Here is an 18,886-nt window from a genome sequence, read left to right on the forward strand (position 1 = left end):
GATATTCAAGCAAAATTGTGAATGTTATACAGTGTGTAAAGTGGCCAATTAAACCAGCCATGCCTGGACTGACATATTCCCTTCTCTAAAATGTTCTTCATCTCTGTTGAAAATTGTTGATTTTAATGGCTCCCTAAGGGGTGAAATCCTGTCTTTTGTCTACCAGCAGTTGGACAAACTCAAAATATTGTAACATATTTCTTAACCTTCTGTTTGAAATTCGATTTTTATTTTTCTTTTTAAAGGTTTTTTTCTATCATAACATATTTTTATTGCCTTATAAAATTGAATTTTGAGACTTCGCCTTTTTTCTAAATGGGAGTCTCATTTGTAAATTTTCTCTGGTATTGTGATCATGTTCATGTTGGCTTTGATGATTTTTTTTCCAAAATTCTGCATTTAAAAAAAAATAATAATATTATACATAAATATTATGTTCTTTGCTTATATGTGGCACTATTAATTAATTTATTTCATGCATTTCATATCGAACCTTCCAAGAATCGAACCCAGAACTTCAAGCATGGAAGGCGAACGCGCTAACCGCTACACTACGAGATGCACTTTTCTCCAAATTATTTCCTTTCTCAGGGTTTTTACCTGTGAGCAGCCATCGAGTCAAAAACAGTCCAGTTTAGGATTCTGGTTCTAATTTGCACACAGACCTGTACTCGTATGCCATCTCACCCTGTAGGCACATATTTTCTAAAATAATATATATTATTTGAATCATTAATGAATATATTGAAACTACTCTGATTTTGCTGATTGTGTACCAAAATGATTTTCACTTTTATATCAAATAAATTTGAAAGCACTGGTTTGCATCCATAGTTTCACTTCGAATCTTTTTAGCATGCCGGCGTCAGACAAGTTCTGAAAAGAAACCATTTGAAGACACAACCCCGACATTAATGGCGGCGCCGCATGCTTATTTACGGAATTTTGACCACCGTGCCATCTCAGCTACTATGCCATCTCAGACCACCTTCCCCTTCTGTAAATAATCACACATTTTTTAATAATATAAATACATTAAACTATTTGTTTATAAATTTGTATAAACCACTTAATTTTTTATTTTTTTTAAATTACACTTCGACCGGTTTCGAGGTTACTACCTCATCGTCAGGAATTTAACTAACTTATAATTACACGCGTTGCTATTTATATAATAAAATATTGTATGAAAGAGACAGAAAATTGAAAGAAAGAGAGAGAAAGAAGATAAAATAAATCATAACGGGAATAGTTTTAAAAGAGGACTCGAAGTTAAATTTAATTGATTATTTATTATTTGAAGTTTTTGATTAATGGCTTTACTAATTTCTAATAGTTCTAAATTATCTAAACGTAAACCATTTTTATTGACATGCAAAATTTCTACACACGTTTCTTGATTAAATTCATGGTTTTCGGATATAAGATGATTTGCGAATTCTGAAAAATTATTATTACTCAGACATCTTATATGTTCTTTGATTCTAACTTTAAATTTACGTGAAGTTTTTCCAATATAGAAATTTGGGCAATTTAAACAATTTAATTTATAAATTCCCGAATGATTTAATTTATCATCCTTATCTTTACAATTTGTTAATATAGGCCAGCTTTTTATACTAATAATAACATAGGTAAAATCGAAACCGGTCGAAGTGTAATTTAAAAAAAAATAAAAAAAATAAGTGGTTTATACAAATTTATAAACAAATAAATGTAAAATGTCATACCACAAAGTGAAAAATGTTTTTGATAACAATAATACATTAAACTATCTTTACACATCTCTAGTTAGAAGCCAACTGGTTTATAATTTTCCAATATGGTCATCTTATCAAATCACTTTCTCAAATTCTATTGAGAGAATTCAGAATAAGTTTCTTAGATGTATTTATTTTAAGATAACACCTAGAATATTCCTCTGTTATCTGGTCTCCACATTATGATGTTCACATCAAGAATATTGAATCAGTTCAACATCGATTTTTAAGAAAGATAGGCTGGAGGTTGGGCTTATCCAGAGACCTATATACGTATAATGAGTTAGAAACTACCTTAAATATATCTTCTCTTCAAGACCGTCGAAATAAATTCGACCTTATAGTCCTATTTAAAATTCTCAACTCACTCTTTGATGCGCCTGAACTACTGAGCTTAATAAAATTAAATATCCAAACTAGAAACCTCGAAAACTTACTCTTTCATACCGATAACCATAGAACTAACTATGGTTTTCATTCCCCTATGCCCAGAATTCTTAGGTCTGCCAACAAACATACCAGTCTTGATTTCTTCAATAACAAGTTGTCTTCTTTCAAACGATCACTGAATCAAATTCAATTATAAACACCCCTCTCCCGCTTCCACTCCCGCAAAGTTTACTATAAACCATTGAGTCTTTCTAATTTTGTTATAATAATTTTCTATGTATAAATGTGTCCATAAAAATGCCCATTGGGCGTATATATAAATAAATAAATAAAAGATGGGTTTTTTAGTAATCAATTAAATTATAACAAAATTCTAGACTCTCTAAAATTAACTAAATTGCATGAACGAAGAACATCAACCGATCTTACGACTTTATATAAAATAATAAAACCAATGATTAATACCCCTGATCTACTGAAGTTAATTTCATTCTATGTACCACCTAAGTTTAGCAAAACATCTACAATAGTTTATTGTCAAAATTCTCGAACGGTAGCTCAATATAACTCACCTATTTTTAGATTACAGAATACCGGGAATGAATATGCATCATATATTGATATATTTAGTTTATCTCTGCCTTACTTAAAAAATAAAGTGACCAACATATTTTTATCAAAAAGAGCAAATCAACTTCAGGGCCCCGATTATGAGCGGCTACCTTCATCGGTATATACTGAGACAGAATAAACGAATATCGATATTTTTGTATGAAATAGAGTATATTTGTATGAAAATTCAAAGTATCTTCGTCGGTAACTGATGATTGAACCTATTTATAAAAAAAAAAGATTTTATTTTTTATTTTTCATACAAAAAACTTAATTTTACTTAGTAGAAAAATTGAAGATAAATTTTATCTTCCCATCATAATCGAGGCCCAGGAGATTGGGTTAGAATAATTATACTTTGATTGATTATTGTATTTTGTTATTGTATAATTACTTTAAAATATGTATGTATTTCAAGTAATTTATAATATCTCTATAGATATTATAAATTACGTTCTATAACGAGTATATCAATATCTCATACTCGATTTTTTTATATTTTTATTTTAAAGCACTCTTTAAACCACATATACGTAAATGGCAGAAATGCCGTTTATAAATACATAAATGAATTACACCACCTCAGAGCTATACTATGCCTTCTCGGACCACCTTCCCCTACTGTAAATAATCACACATCACACCACCTCACAGCTATATAGTGGCAGAAAATGCAAAAATGGACAATAATAAGGCATAAAAGATAATTTAAAAATACAAATATGTTTTTTAATGTACCTCACTGAAGTGACAAAGAGGAACTCGGCATAATTTGTAAGGACACATTTGCTTTTATGTTATTCGATTTGGTCCGATAAAAGCAATATAAACATACATAGTTTACGAATGGGATTACATTATTTATTATGTGTTGTATATGGGTGCGGTGTTTGTGATTTTGATACACATAATGTAGGCGATACATTATTAATTAATTGCACGAGTGATTTTTTCATTATATAGGTTCGTGGAAAACAATTTGTTCTAGATAAGCTATCTATGATCAGTGAGCTTTGATTATCGAATGTTTTATAGCTGCGGAGTTTCCATATTGGTAAAAATGCTGCCACTATTAAACATGCATGTTTGCAAACATTTGGACATACTGAAATCATTGTTAAATTCGTTAGAATTATGGTAATAAAAGAAGTATAAAAATTGAAAAATTGTTTTCAGACGTTGCCTAGTAGGTGAATTAGTTCAGCAGGATGAATCTCACCCGCATGATAAAGGTTTCAGCTTTCTTACTTCACAAAAGTCAACAGATGGACGAGTTGAGGAAATGTGGATGTTTAAACATAGGCAGAATGGTGAATGTTATACAGTGTGTAATGTGGCCACTTAAACCAGCCAATGACATGTCGTAAACCCTGTAAATGCCTAGATTTCCATATTCCGTTCTCAAAAATTCAAAAATGTTTTCTCTCGTTGTTGCAACAAATTTAGATATTTTTATTTTATTTTATTAACATAAACGGAAAATCTGCCTTTTACCAACATTTATAATACTAACTGGCTTAATATATGTATATATATTTTTTTTTTAACATAAATTTCCTTATACTCAAGATTTATAAAAAAAAATGAAACCTAAATCATACTAGATTTATATTAAAAAAAATAACCTAAAAAGTATACAGCATATTCAGTAGAGTGTTTAAATAATAAAACATTCTATAGTAATACAACAAGAAAATCATAAGTACTGTTTCATACAGCTGGGCAAAGTGAACAAAAAACTGTATATATTATGAAATGCATGTATAATTATTATATTTTTTTCATATATTTTCCTATCTTCCTAAAAGTAGGTATCTACATATCGATAAAGCCGGATTTGTAATACCTCAGTAGATACAGAAAGATGAAAAATTAAACTTACCGTCTCGGGAATTGTTAAATGTCACTAAATCATGTTCAAGCGAGGACTTTTTGCTTTATTAGTGATTCATTTAAATTTTTAATCGTTTTGATGTGGCTATATATTTTATCACAGAAGCCTATTTAAAATACGAAATAGAAAAACTTAATTGGCTTGAAAATATTAATTTAGCATTGAACGCGGAGTAAAGTTTCCGTTCTATCTCTTGGTTGAATTCGATCATGTGACGTCTGAGATGACGTAATGAGTTTTCATAAGTGTTTCACTTATCGACATGTTAGTAGGTATACCAAAACTCGCCAAATCGAGGAAGGTACACATAATAGAAAAGCTAAATATACCGTCTCGGTATACACCGATGAAGGTAGCGTTTTATTCATTGGTACATATCGAGACGGTATAAAGTTAAATCAATATTAATTTACAAAAATGTGTATATTTTTATGAAAATGTAAAGTATCTTCGTCGGTAACCTGTAATTGAACATGTTTAGAAGGAAAAAAATGTATATGTTCTATTTTTCATGCAAAAACTCAATTTTACTTTGTAGATAAAATTAAAAAACTCGATGAAGTCTTTAAAAAGTAAACAAACAAGTAATTTATTTTATTTATTTACTTTTAGTTTTTATTTAAAAGTATAACAGGAGGGAAAAAAATGAAGGGAGTTCCATATTTTTTTCCGACAACCAATCGACACTATTTTACCTGTATAAAGTATTTCTATCAATTTCATGGCTATTATTTCTCAGGAAAGATGGCCGCTAATCTCCGGTAGGAGCGGCAAATGAAGAAGATGAAATTTCTCTCTTGTGGCTCCAAGAGTAATCAATGTCCTGGATACACATATTAATCTCCTTTTTGTTCTGCAAGTTCTAGGACCAACTATCACATGCACTCGCCTATCCCTAGGCTCCACAGATATGGCAATCAGTACGAGGACAAGGCTGATATATTTGTTTCTGGACTTGATAGTTATAAAACGAGTCTGATTTCTTTTTTTCTCTCGCAATATTATTCTTAAACTTTTCTTTATATTTAAAAATATTTTTCCTTTTTTTGTTTTTTCATATTTATGTGTTTATTTCGTTAATATTTTTGGTTGCTTATGTGTACCTAATTGTTACTTTTGTTATAGTTATGCAATTTTATAATTTTTTGTCATGTATTTATACATGTATTTTTTTCCATATTTTTGTTCAATATATGTTAAACAATATTTTGAGTTTGTCCAAATTTTTGTAGACAAGGACTGGATTCAACTCCCCGGGGAGCTGTTTATATTAACATATTTCAACAGAGATGAAGAACATTTTAGTGAAGGTTATATAGAAGTCTAGGCATCTACAGGGCTTATGACCTGTCAATGGCTGGTTTAAGTGGCCACTTTACACACTGTGTAACATTCACTATTCTGCCTATATTTGAACATCTATATTCCTTCAATTCTTCCATCTGTTGATGTTTGTGAAGTTAAAGAGCTGAAACCTTTATTTATGCTGGTGAGATTCATCTAATTGAATTATTTCACCTACATACTAGGCAACGCCTGAAAATGTTGTTTTTTCAATTTCTATACTTCTTCATGGACCGGGTAATTTATCAACAATATTTTGAGTTTGTCCAAATTTTTGTAGACAAGTACTGGATTCAACTCCCTAGGGAGCTGTTTATATTAACATATTACAACAGGGATAAAGATGGATGGAAGAATTGAAGGAATATAGATGTTCAAATATAGGCAGAATGGTGAATGTTACACAGTGTATAAAGTGGCCACTTAAACCAGCCATTGACAGGTCATAAGCCCTGTAGATGCCTAGACTTCTATATTACCTTCTCTTAAATGTTCTAGATCTCTGTTTTAATATGTTAATATATGTTAAAGGCAATTTATGCCGTTTATGTAAAAAAAAAATAATTAAGTTCTCCAAAACGAAAGGCATTTTCAGGAGAAGTGTACACGTTTGGATTTCGTCTAAGAGAAGAGACCATTGCAGGAGACTGCTGCGAGATATTGTATACATTTGAATACTATTAAGCGTGTTGTCCATATGTTTATTGAAATATATGTTTCTGTAATACTTTTTATATTTAGTACTCTTTAATAATATGCGTGCTTCCACTTTTTATTATGTTGTATCCCAACTCAATACAGGGCTCTTGGCCTCACAGAGTAAGGGATACGTTATTATTTTTTTGTACTACGTGTATTTGTATAAATAAATTAAATACGTAAATAAATGGTTACTCTCAGGTAAAATTCTGAAAAAGATACTTGAGCGGAGATGAGTTCGCCTCGCAGTGTAGTGATTCGCGAGTTCGCCTACCGTGCTTGAGGCATCGCATCGGTTCGATTCCCGGACCCGTATTGCAATGGGAAGTTAACATTTATCTTTAATTTTATGAACAAAGTAAAATAAAGTTTTCCATATGAAAAATAGAACACGAATACAATTTTTTCTAAGCATTTTCAATTACAGGTTACCGACGAAGATACTTTTACAAGAATTTTACAAACAAACACATTAACATCACGCCGTTTCCCTGTAGGGGTAGGCAGATAAGAAAGAGCGCCACATCACTCTGTCTATGCATATGGATACACTTGATCGACTTCAGAATACATGCATAAGGTACATTTTTGGTCTTAGGAAATATGACTACATTTCTGATTATCGTAGGCAATGAAATGGCTCAAAATTAGACAGCGGAGAGACTATCACTCCCTCTCACTTCTGTTTAATGTACTTCATAGTCCTAACGCTCCTATATACCTGCGTGAAAAATTTCAACGGTTATCAGTTCACGGTTTACCTCTTCGTTCCAATTCTCAAGGCACTCTCTTAATACCCATCCACAATTCCTCTTTCTTCTCTATCTCATATAGTGTCCATGCGGCTCGACTGTGGAATCATCTCCCATCCACCATCAAAGATGTTACTACATTATCTCTGCTTAAATCACGCCATAAGAAACATCTCCTTTCTCTTCCTTAATCTCTCCTCCTTTCCTCTTTCCCCTTTTTTCCTTTTTTCCACTGAGAAATAGTTTTAATTTAAGGTAATTTATAAACATATACGTTTATTTCTATTTTTATATATCTTTAGCTTTTTTTTTTCTATTGAATATGTTATGTAACTTGAATTATAAAAATAAAACTATAATAATATTGGTTGGTTGGAAGAAATTGCCATTTGGCAATAAGCCCGCCAATTTACAAATAACATTATGTACAAAAAGTTAAATAAATGAATAAATAAATAGACCTCGCTTCCTCTACATTCATGCATCTACTCATGCACGCACGCCGATTATTCCTACTCTCGACATGTCCATCTTCAAATATTTGATAGAATTGATCGTGCTATGTCTTTCTCGGTCTTCCTCGTTTTAAATCCGCCACTCAACTGAGCGATTAGGCTGTTCATAAAATGCCGGCATTCTTCAACTTAATGGCGAGGCCGTTCGTTGAATGAACGTTTAACGAAAGGGTTAAACATCGCTTAGCCTCTTTACTTTTAATACATTATCTACTTGAAAGACTTCCATTCCGTGTGCCATCTAGACCGACAAGACAAAATTGTATGTTTTACACAGACAACGCGTCAACGAACTATTTAATACAATATACAATACCTAGAATATGCGAGCAACATAACAATAGATTTACCGAGGCTGATATTTTTCATGTCAATGAATGTAAATTTAAGTCAGAAGTCGTAGAAATATTTAGAGAAGCAGATATTTAATTGATTTTATTATTATATGTCTTTAACATTTCTTATATTTTTAAACTATACAGAATATACATTCTGTTTAATTTCTTGTCTTAAGTGTAAACCATTTTTTTGGCGTGTGCATGGATGTCCTACACTAATATACCAAGCAATTGACAATATATTTAGTACATGCTGTTTGTTTACCGAATAAAATAATAAATAAAACAATATATGTAATTGTATTAATAATGTTTTTTATTTATAACATCATTATTTAGCAAAGAAACTGATAAGTACAGAAAGCAAAAAAACAATCTGTTAAAATCTATTTTTAATATTTATTTAAAAAAATCTAAATTTACAACTTCACATAAATGGTTTATTTCGGAATTATTTTTTAGTCATCATTTTCGTACCCCAGCTGAAACAAAAGAAGAATCAGACTTTATTTATTTATTTTAAAGAAACAAACAGTCGACAATAATACAATAACATTAAAAAAAATACAGTTTAAAGACAGACCAGCAAAGTTTCTAAATAAAAATCATACATATTATTAATTTGTGTTACAACAAAAGGATGTGTTTATGTGTATTTGTATGAGAGTAAGTGTAGATGTGTGTTTATGTGTATTAGTGTGGGAGTAAGTGTTCAGGAGTGTGCATCATTAAATAGTAAGTGGATCGTATCGCAGCCAGAAATAATAAGTCTTAATTTATTTTTAAATAAATTAAGGGGTATGTAAAATATATCAATAGATGAAAAAAAAAACATAGTTAGAGCAAGAACGATAAAGGAAAGAGTTTTGTGCATAGTTAGTGCTACAGACTGGCAGATGGAATAAATAATTATTTCTTGTCACGCGAAAGGGGACATATGGATTAATTTTGGAGAGTAGGTTAAAAGAGTCTACTTTAATATTTAATAGTTTATGATTACATAATTATAGCATAATTCAGATGATTATGTAATGTAAAAAAAGGAAAAGGTGTTTTTAAAATACAATTAGGTATTAACACATAAAGAGAGTTTTTTTAAAATTAAAATTAAAATAAAAACACTTTGTTTTTAACCACTTATTTAATTACCAACTGGTTTCTGAGCTACAACGCGCTCCTTTATCAAGAAAATGAATATAGTAATCATATTTTATAATCTTAACAGTGTCTGTCTGTATCTTAAAATGACGGTTATAAATCTGTATCTTGAAGGTTATAAATCAAATCTTTGTGGCGTCGTAATCAATTTTTTGAAAATTGTGTGTGCATAGCTGAATACTTAAAATTAGTGTTTTTTCCGTTTGGTTACCTCTTTTGCTTTCTCCATTGCACAAATATGAAGTACCGAGGCTCGTTCACAACCCTTTTCATCATCTGTCACTGCATTTACTGAAATCAAGAGTTACTTTTCATTTACTAAAATTCAGAGTTACTTTACATTTACATTTCAGTCATTGTATAAAATCCATAAATCCGCACCTTGAAATGTATTTACGTCAATTTAATTTTATATATACGGGACAGGAATATAAATATGTAATATTGACATGGATATTTATATATGTGCATATATATGTTCATAAATGTGTATGTGTATATATGTGTGTATAGATATGTATGTGTGCATGTACGGGTATCGATATAGATATGGATAAAGATATGGATATTGATATAGATAAAGATATATATAGATATAGATATAAATATAGATATAGACTAGGTAAAGAAATAATGTTTTTAAAAAAGACTTTGTGCCTATTAATTATATACACACTTCTGTTTTAAATTTTCGTATTCCGGTATTGTATTTATTTTTTATCTTATAGTTGCGATATCAAATACTTTTTTTGCATTTTTCTAAATATTATTTGAAAACATAAATTACATGTATTTTTTTTTCGCTCCTTATATTTAGGTTGGTAGTAATTATTATTATACAACTATGCAGTGTTAGCGTATGTTTTCATGTAGGTAAAGTATCTTTACCGACAAGCCATGTTAATTGGTGAGTCCTGTAAAAAAAATTAATTTTAAAATGTTTTTAAAAAATAATGAAAATGTAATATTGTATGCAAATAATAAATAAATAAAAAAAATATTTAAAAAAACATTAATCAAAACTAGTTTAAAATACGAAAAAAAAACTTTAAAAAATACATATCCTAAATACCATAAATGGAAAATTATTTTGTGATTGGAAAAGTACGAAATATAGAAAAAGTGACGCTCTTTATAACCAAGTATTTTTAAATTAAAGGGATTTAATTTTTTTATGTTAACTTCATATACATACGAGTACATATGTTTATAGGTAAGTAGGTAGGCACTAAAAAAATAGTATCTTCTTACCTATGTTAAATCTAAGTCCTTCATATAAAGCAACAATTATTGGACCCAAATAGTCACGTGGCTAGTGTTACGGACTCACCGATCAGAGGTCCGAGGTTCGAGCCCCACTCTACCCCAATTCAATTTCCAAAATAAATCACAACCACAAAATATTTTTTTAAAATAAGAAAAATAAAAAAATAAACGCATTTGAGTGACAATTAGTTTGATTAGATCCAGAATGTTTTTCATTCAGAACTTACCTTTTTAAAATAAGATAGCTTTTTTAGAAGCTTAAATTTTCTGAGTCCATTTTCAGAATCTTTCAGTTCCTCTTAGAAAATTTGTACTTAACCGAATATTATATAATAGAAATACTTATATTTTTATTCATGTTATATATTTGTTAAATAAGTAGTAAGTAGAAAGAGAATCAAGTTGAGGCAGAGCGGGGTTCTAACCAAGGCTTGTAATTCGTGAGTCCGCGACTCTACCATGGGACCACGACACGGTCATTTTATCAACATTTTAATGTTGCGTATAATCAATGTTCGTAAAGCGCCATTGATGCAGCCATAATGGCGCTTTGTATATTTTATAACGATAAGTTGAGTTAATACTTACTTTTATCTTTGCAAGCATTTATGAAAACTTTTGTCTTTTCAATTTTGTCTGGTTTATCAGCAAACTTTTCCTCTGCCAGTTTTAAATTTTTCTCCTCATCAAATTTTCCTTCACTGTCCAACTGGAAAAATAATTTTATTTGATTATTAGTGGTCGTTAATATCAAATCTATAAAAAATAATTTGTTGCCTTTTTGTTTTTCTTAGGTGAACTTATTATTTTCTTTAAACTTACTTACAAACTTATAAAATATTTGTTTTATAAAAATAAGAAATGAAGTTGATTGACATTCTGCACCAATCAATATACAAAAAACATCATCGACGTATCTTTTCTAAATAGAATGCGAATATATTTTTAAATTAAAATGATGTTAGAGTTGAATATTTTACCATCAATGCTATCTTAAAATATATCTGCAAGCCAGTTGACTTGATAACATTTAAAATTAATGGGAAATGATTTTTTATTCAAGAAAATTAAGCCAACGGCTTAAATCATTTAATATGTTTTCAGGAAATTCCGATGAGTTTAGGATATCTGTGATTCTCTCACAAAATTAAACGCTTAGAAAAATAATTTATCAGTGCACGTTAGTGTTGGCTACTAACGTTATGTGTTCTTTCAACACCTTGGTTTTATATATTTGTGTAACTACTACTATTGTGAATGTAATTAGTGTCCTAAGAAGAGACGGGCACGTCTTGAAATTAAAGGGTAGTGACATTGAAAAGGCGGACAAATTTAAATACCTCGGCAGCATTTGAACAGAGACTCTTGACCCAGATATAGAAATTAAATGCAGAATTGAGACAGCGAGAGCTGCTTTTAATAAAATGAAATCCCTCTTCTGCAATGCTAATTTCAACTTGAAAATAAGGCAAAGATTGGTAAAATGTTATGTGTGGTCTGTATTGTTGTATGGCTGTGAGACTTGGACTCTGAAAGTGAACACTATAAATAGGCTGGAGGCTTTTGAGATGTGGTAGCATCGCAGAATGCTTAAGATATCTTGGACAGACCTGATAAAGAACTCAGAAGTATTAAGTCGAGCTAGAACGAACAGAGAACTCTTAAGCACCACAAAAGTTCGTGAAATTTCATATCTGGGGCATAAAAGTACCTCTTGCTTCATTTAGTTTTAAAGGCAAGATTGAGGGTCACAGAGAGGCTGGAAGAAAACAGATGTCCTGGCTGCAAAATTAACGGACTGGTCTGGCTTTAGGACTGTGGAGCAGATTTTTAGGCAGAAGAGGAAAGAGAGACTTTTGCCAGAGTGATTGCCAACGTTGGGGATACCTGACAGGGCACTAAGAGAAAAAGAAGAAGAAAAAAACGTGGCTTTAGGTTTTAAGCAGTGGAACAAATTAATGACTGATGTAACCTACCACTCCAATAGTTTTAAAAATACAAGCCATCATGCATTTGGCTTGTGGAGTAGTTGGATTTTCCTTATTCATGAGAAGTTTTACGTCATCATCAGATGCTCCCGATTCGTCCTTACACTTCTTACCAATTTCCATCATCTTTTCTTTATCTATCAGTCCCACCTGGAATATAAATGAAAAATACACATCAGGCATGATAATTGTTTATTGCCAGTAAAACTTTTTAGACAATAAAGAAATTTAAGGATGGCGATCGATTACAACTTGGGAAAAATTAAAACTTTTGCTACAAAATTTCAGTATCCCTCGAGTATATTTTAAAAACAGTCGGTAAAACTTTGATGACAGGGAAAACTGTAATGTTCCTAATTCAATTTATTTATCTTAGAGGTATGATTTTATTTTTCTAGTATTAAGATTACTTTTTCATTTTATTACTGTAAACCACAAATATTCTTCTACCTGCAACAATAATTATGTTAATATTGGAAATTTGTGTATATATATATGATAGTATTAACCATTGTGTGAAAAAACTCCCTCGAGTCACTGTGTGGCAAGCTGAGGTTAGGAAATGATCGCCTGATAATGACTGTTTCTTTTCAACTTATTATAATTTCATATGTGTCTTGCTTAATGATCTCATAAGATTACATCTCTTTCTCTCTAATCAAGTCTGCTGTGAAAGGAATGCTTGTCCGAGATATAAAGGATTTGATCAATTTTTAAATAATAATAATTGATTTTTTTTTGAAAAAAAATATTGTTTTTTTTTTTTTAATTTACCAATAGGAATATTCCTCTGAAGATTTGCAAATTGGCCCTAAAACACTGTGTATATCGGCATTGTTTTGAAGAATAAAAATAATAATATGGAAAAATGGCTTTAACGCGTGTTATTGAATTTTTTGGTGTTTTTTGGAAATTCTGTTTTTTCAGTTAAGACTTTATTTTATCAGAGGTGCGATATGCAGAGATTCATTCATGATTTGGGGGTAAGCGCTAAACATTTTTCTTTTACTTTTTAAAAGTTGATAAGAAAACGAATATACGATGAAAGTAGGTTCATTCGCAACCAAAAGTCCTGCTTTTTTACACTTCACGATGTAAATTTACATACTTCATAATATGTAAAAAAAACATCTTTATTAAAAATATTTTGACGTGGCGACACGTTTTTTTTTGTTGTTTAAGAACCAAACGATACATTTTGTAAACAAGCGCCAAAAAGTAGCTTTCAGAACATGCGTTAAAGAGTTATTTGCCATGAAATATTTTTATGTGACATGTTTGTTTGTGTTCAAGAACTTGTCCAGAAAGGGCGAATACGCCGCGATTCTCTCGTGCGTTACGTAATCGCGAATCAAGTGCGAGTCGAGAGTCTGGCGAAATGCACGCGACGCGCGAATAAATTCGCGCGAAACGTTTCGTGGCGAATGCGCCCCTTCTGGACAAGGTCTTACTGTTTTCGTACGCCCTCAAAATAAAAGCGTTAAATTGTAAAGCAAAGTTTTTTCAAAATGTACGAAAAAAAACTTTAATAAAAACGAACTACTTTGAACCACCAGTTCCACTAAATCAACTAATGATTGAATGTTGTGATAGATTTCTGGTTTGCGGGAACTAACCAGCAGAACTCACCGAAGAGAACTTGTGACGTCACCACGTGGAAAATTTCAAAAGTTAAAAAAATCGTGGCGCTGATAATGCGACACATGTTTTTTTTTGGCTTAGTTAAATAGTTAAAAAAATGGCAGCTTTTAAAAATAACTAGGAGAGGAGAATAGCAGGCGACACATTCAGCAGTATGGAGGCTGTCTGGAGAGCGGATATTTACTCAGTGAAAACCAAATGCCGCCTATATAACGCCTGCATAACACCTATTCTCCTCTACGGATGCGAATCGTGGCATCTCACTAGGGCCCAAAATAGTTACATTCTGAGTTTTGAGAACAGGGGTCTCAGAAGAATCTTGCATGTGCGGTGGTTTGACTTTGTGAGGAATGAAGAAATAAGAGAACGGACGCAGCGAATCCCGATGACAACTGTCATCAAGCGGAGGCGATACGGTTGGCTTGGTCGTGTACTGCGGATGCCTCCTGAGAGCCTTAATCACGCCTGCCTACTTTACAAGGCATCAGGTTCTCGACGTTCTGGACGTCCACTGCTGACTGCTCGTCGGCAGTTCGTGTCAGAACTACAGGAAGCAAACCTGACTTGGGAGGATGCAAAGGAGCTGGCAGCCGACAGAGATGCTTGGAGAATCTTTGTGGACACCGTATGCTCCAACTATTGAGCGGACATACAATCTACTTCCATTATCCATATGGACAATTAGTAAGTTCTCACAATATAAAATTGCTATTATGAAATGGATATTATGAAATTGGGTCTATTGGTCTATATAAATTGGCTATGTTTTTAATGATTATTTTAGTTTATATTGCTTATGTTAATGATAATTAGGTTGATTAGATTAATTACGTTTTTTTTTATTTTTATTATTATTATGTTAACTTTGTTAAATAACTAATTTAAGGCATGTTTCACTTTCTGTAAAATTTTTCCCTCGGCACGGAACACCCCAGTAAGGGAACATTATTATGTATTACAAAAAGAATACAAACAATGTAAAAGTATAAATAAAATAAAATACCCAAATAAATTGTCTATGAAAAAATCTTCTAAAATGGACTTCCTCATCAAGAAAAATATTAAGAACAAATGTTAATACTAACTTTAGATTTATGAAAAACAATAACATATTTTCCAGTCATTATTAAAATTAACACAATAAAGTCATTATACGTGCCATATTCAGTTTCAATTACGTTTTCCAAGAATCACTTATAATCACGTGAACATCCGATTAATTTATTCAATGGACGTTATGTGACGATAGAATTACATTTTAATAGGGAATTAAATAAAAAACGAGTCATTATCATTGTAAAAAGTACAGAAGTGAGAAAATACAATAGGTATATAGTATACAGGGTTTTCCAAGGTTTTCCATGTTGATGTATAGGCGATTTTACATGACACAATAAAACATGCATCATTGTAATTAGGATTGTGTTTAAAATTTCAGTTGCTTTTGTATGTCAATGAGTGATTTAATGACAGTAACGTCAATTAATTAAAAAACCAAAATAACTCCCTGTCTGCTTTGCCTAAACTGCAAAAATTGTTAAGTCATCCTTCAGGGTTTTTCAAAATCTTTCTGGGCGGTTGTTCCAGATTTTATGGATTCGTTTCTTTCATACTTTGAGACCTTATTCAAGATCTTACAGATTGGCGAAAAAACTCAATCAATCTACATTTTTATGTCTAATTTACATAGTTTTAGGTTAATTTAATAAATATAAATGTTGTATATTTTTAGGTTTCATTGTTTTTTATAAATCTTGAGTACAAGGAAATTTATGTTAAAAAAAAAATAAATATATAAATAAAGCCAAAAATGTTAGTATTATAAATGTTTGTAAAAGACAGATTTGCCGTTTATGTTGATAAAATAAAATAACATAAAAATACTTAAATCAGTTTAAAACACAAACTTTATAGTAACGCGATAGTTATATTATTATTGTCTTATAGTTTGTAGCAAAAAAGTACGTAGCTTAACATAAGTTGTTGTCATTTTTTTTTTTTTTAAATAAGCACTAAAAGCAAAATAAAATTGAAAAGATTATACGTCACTCGAAAGCAAATTTTCTGCTCTACAAGACATTGCGTTTGCTGTTACGTTATATATATTATTTCATTTGATTACAAATCTACGAAATGGAATGTCAAGACGAAAGTAAGCATTTTAAACTCCTCTTTTTGTTCGCGTTCAATTGATGTAATAAAGCTGCCAAAGCTGCTTACGATATTTGCGCAGTGCTATAAATTATATACTAATTTTAAGTTTGTCCAATTTTTTGTAGACAAGAACTGGATTCAACTCGCAACATTGTTGTAATATGTTAATATAAACAGCTCCCCACAAGAGGAAGAACAAGAAGAGATGAAATTATTTCAAAACAAATTCTACCGAGAGAAAAAAACTGCTGTAGGTACATCGTTGATACCAAAAAACATGATTGTACAACAATGTTTTGAGTATGTCCAAATGCTTGCAGACTTGCTGGATTTCCTTCCTAGGGAGTTATTCATATTTAAATTTGTTGCAACAGAGAGGGAAAACATTTTTGAGAAAGGAATATGGAAGTCTGGGCATTTACAGGGCTTATGCCTTGTCATTGGCTGGTTCAAGTGGCCACTTTGCACACTGTGTAACATTCACCACTCTGCCCATGTTTGAACATCTACAATTCCTCAACTCTTCCATCTGTTGACTTTTGTGAAGTAAAAGAGCTGAAACCTTTATCACGTGGGTGAGGTTCATCCGGCTGAACCAATTCTCAACCTACTAGGCAACGTCTAAAAATAACATTATTTTTTTTATACTTCTTCTTCAGTCTGCAAGCATTAGTGAATTCGCTCGTAATAAATGCCGTCGTGAATTCATTTTCGCAGCGCTCACGTGTGAACTGCACTCGAATTTTCGTATTGTCCTGCGCGGTCAAGGCTGTTCACGGAGTTGAGACATGACAATATTGTCATATCTATTGTACTGTCCACGTGTAAACGGCCCATTACTTTTACAATATAACATACAATAAAAACTTCTAACAAGGATAACAAAATGTATTGAATACAGATGATATTATGTTAGTGCTGTTATTGCTTTATGTGTGTGGAGTGTAGTATGTGAAGTGAAGTAGTATGAGGAATTTAGTATGTGTGTTGTATTGTGTTGTATTATGGGAGTAGATTAAGTTTGGATAAAAAATGCTATTTATTATTAATATCGATGAGATGCAGCTTCTGTTTGTACTGGAGAGCTGAGTCGTTGTACAACTCGAAATGAGGAACTTCAGCCCTATGGGAAATTGGATAAAAAAATGTTTTCTTGCGCGCGGTAAAAATTAAAGTGTTAAATTCTACCGCAAAGTTTCTTGAAAATGTACAAAAAAAATATTTTTTTTAAATAAATAACATTGCACTACTTTGAACGACGTCACTGGTGCATTCGAACCAACCAATGATATGAGAGCTGGGAAGGATATCCGGTTTGCTTACCGTAAACGAACCAATCTGAACAAATGACAGAGAAGAACCTCTGACGTCACACGTAAAGTTATTTCAGAAATACAAAACTTTAAAAAATCACAGCGCTGATAATACGATATATCAAAATTAAAAGTATTATTTGTTTGGCTTAGTTTAATAGTCCATTAAAAATATAAAAAAACACTGAACTTCTTCATTACACATCTTCTTGTATTTCGAAAAATTACTGATTATTCTTCCGAAGGGAGAATTATGAGCTGCTCTGGTGTTGCATTTGGGGCTTTACAATAATGTAGTGTGTCAAGTGCAACGAAGGGGATTATTGGGTATTGTTATGGCCATTCATTGATCAGATATCAGTACATACACATGGTTTGACGATTTCACAAAAGAATAAGACTCTCTTAAAGATTTTGCTCACCGTTGATTGAATGGCAAGTGTCGCGCAGACCAGAATGAGCGGTAGTCGGTTCATATCGTCCTCTTTCACTGACTTCTAGAAGTGGATGGTTGACAGTTGACAGCCGTGTGACGAACTGACGGATTGCAGATGTCACCTCCGTATATATATATGTACACAAGTAGTTACAGGAAATTCAGCTATTGTTAACGAGCCACAACATTCAAGCTAGATCAAAAGAACTAATAAACAAAGCAGTGGCGTCGAGTATTAGTATTAAACTTCGCCGAAGAATAAAAAAAAAAAACCATGGAAAAAAAATTGAAATGTCCATATTCCTAATTTTTTTTTTAATTAAAAGAAATATTTGCGTTCTTATGATTCACCCAAATATTTAATTTTTAGGGCCATTTTCAACGAGTTGTAAATAACTCACTATTAGAGAATGGAAACAAAGTAAGTCGGAGTAGAGTGGGATTCGAACAACGGACCATTGGTCCGTGAGTCCGAAACACTAGCCACAGGACCTCAACCCGATTTGATATAAAAACGCTCTCATTTATGTTAAGATAAATGTTATGTTAATTTAAACTCTTAGGTTTTGTTAGCAGGGTACTTAATGACTACTAATATGTTCACAGTTAAAACACTATATTGCTCA

General features: G+C 31.5%; 1 protein-coding gene across 1 annotated transcript; it reads right to left on the reverse strand.

Moving 5' to 3' along the window:
* Positions 1 to 8,607: 8,607 nt before the first annotated feature.
* On the reverse strand, positions 8,608 to 18,402 carry LOC148276147 (general odorant-binding protein 28a-like). The gene is made up of 5 exons (XM_088234718.1): positions 18,247 to 18,402; positions 12,705 to 12,866; positions 11,317 to 11,437; positions 9,674 to 9,753; positions 8,608 to 8,786 (listed from the first exon to the last, which is right to left on the reverse strand). Exons 1-5 carry the CDS (start codon positions 18,298 to 18,300, stop codon positions 8,763 to 8,765), a joined length of 441 nt encoding a protein of 146 aa, XP_088090844.1. The 5' UTR covers positions 18,301 to 18,402; the 3' UTR covers positions 8,608 to 8,762.
* Positions 18,403 to 18,886: the final 484 nt, after the last annotated feature.

This window comes from Micrasema longulum, unplaced genomic scaffold, assembly GCF_059751315.1.
Source record: "Micrasema longulum isolate JH-2025_06_02 unplaced genomic scaffold, ASM5975131v1 h1tg001268l, whole genome shotgun sequence".
Classification (NCBI taxonomy): Eukaryota; Metazoa; Arthropoda; class Insecta; order Trichoptera; family Brachycentridae; genus Micrasema; species Micrasema longulum.

Excerpts from the sequence above, each read along its gene's own strand:
- LOC148276147 (XM_088234718.1), bottom strand. The coding sequence starts at position 18,300 with ATGAACCGACTACCGCTCATTCTGGTCTGCGCGACACTTGCCATTCAA. Across the intron at positions 12,867-18,246 it reads CACTTGCCATTCAATCAACG|GTGGGACTGATAGATAAAGA; the intron begins GTGAGCAAAATC and ends TTTATATTCCAG. Across the intron at positions 9,754-11,316 it reads AAATGCTTGCAAAGATAAAA|TAAATGCAGTGACAGATGAT; the intron begins GTAAGTATTAAC and ends TCTTGATTTCAG.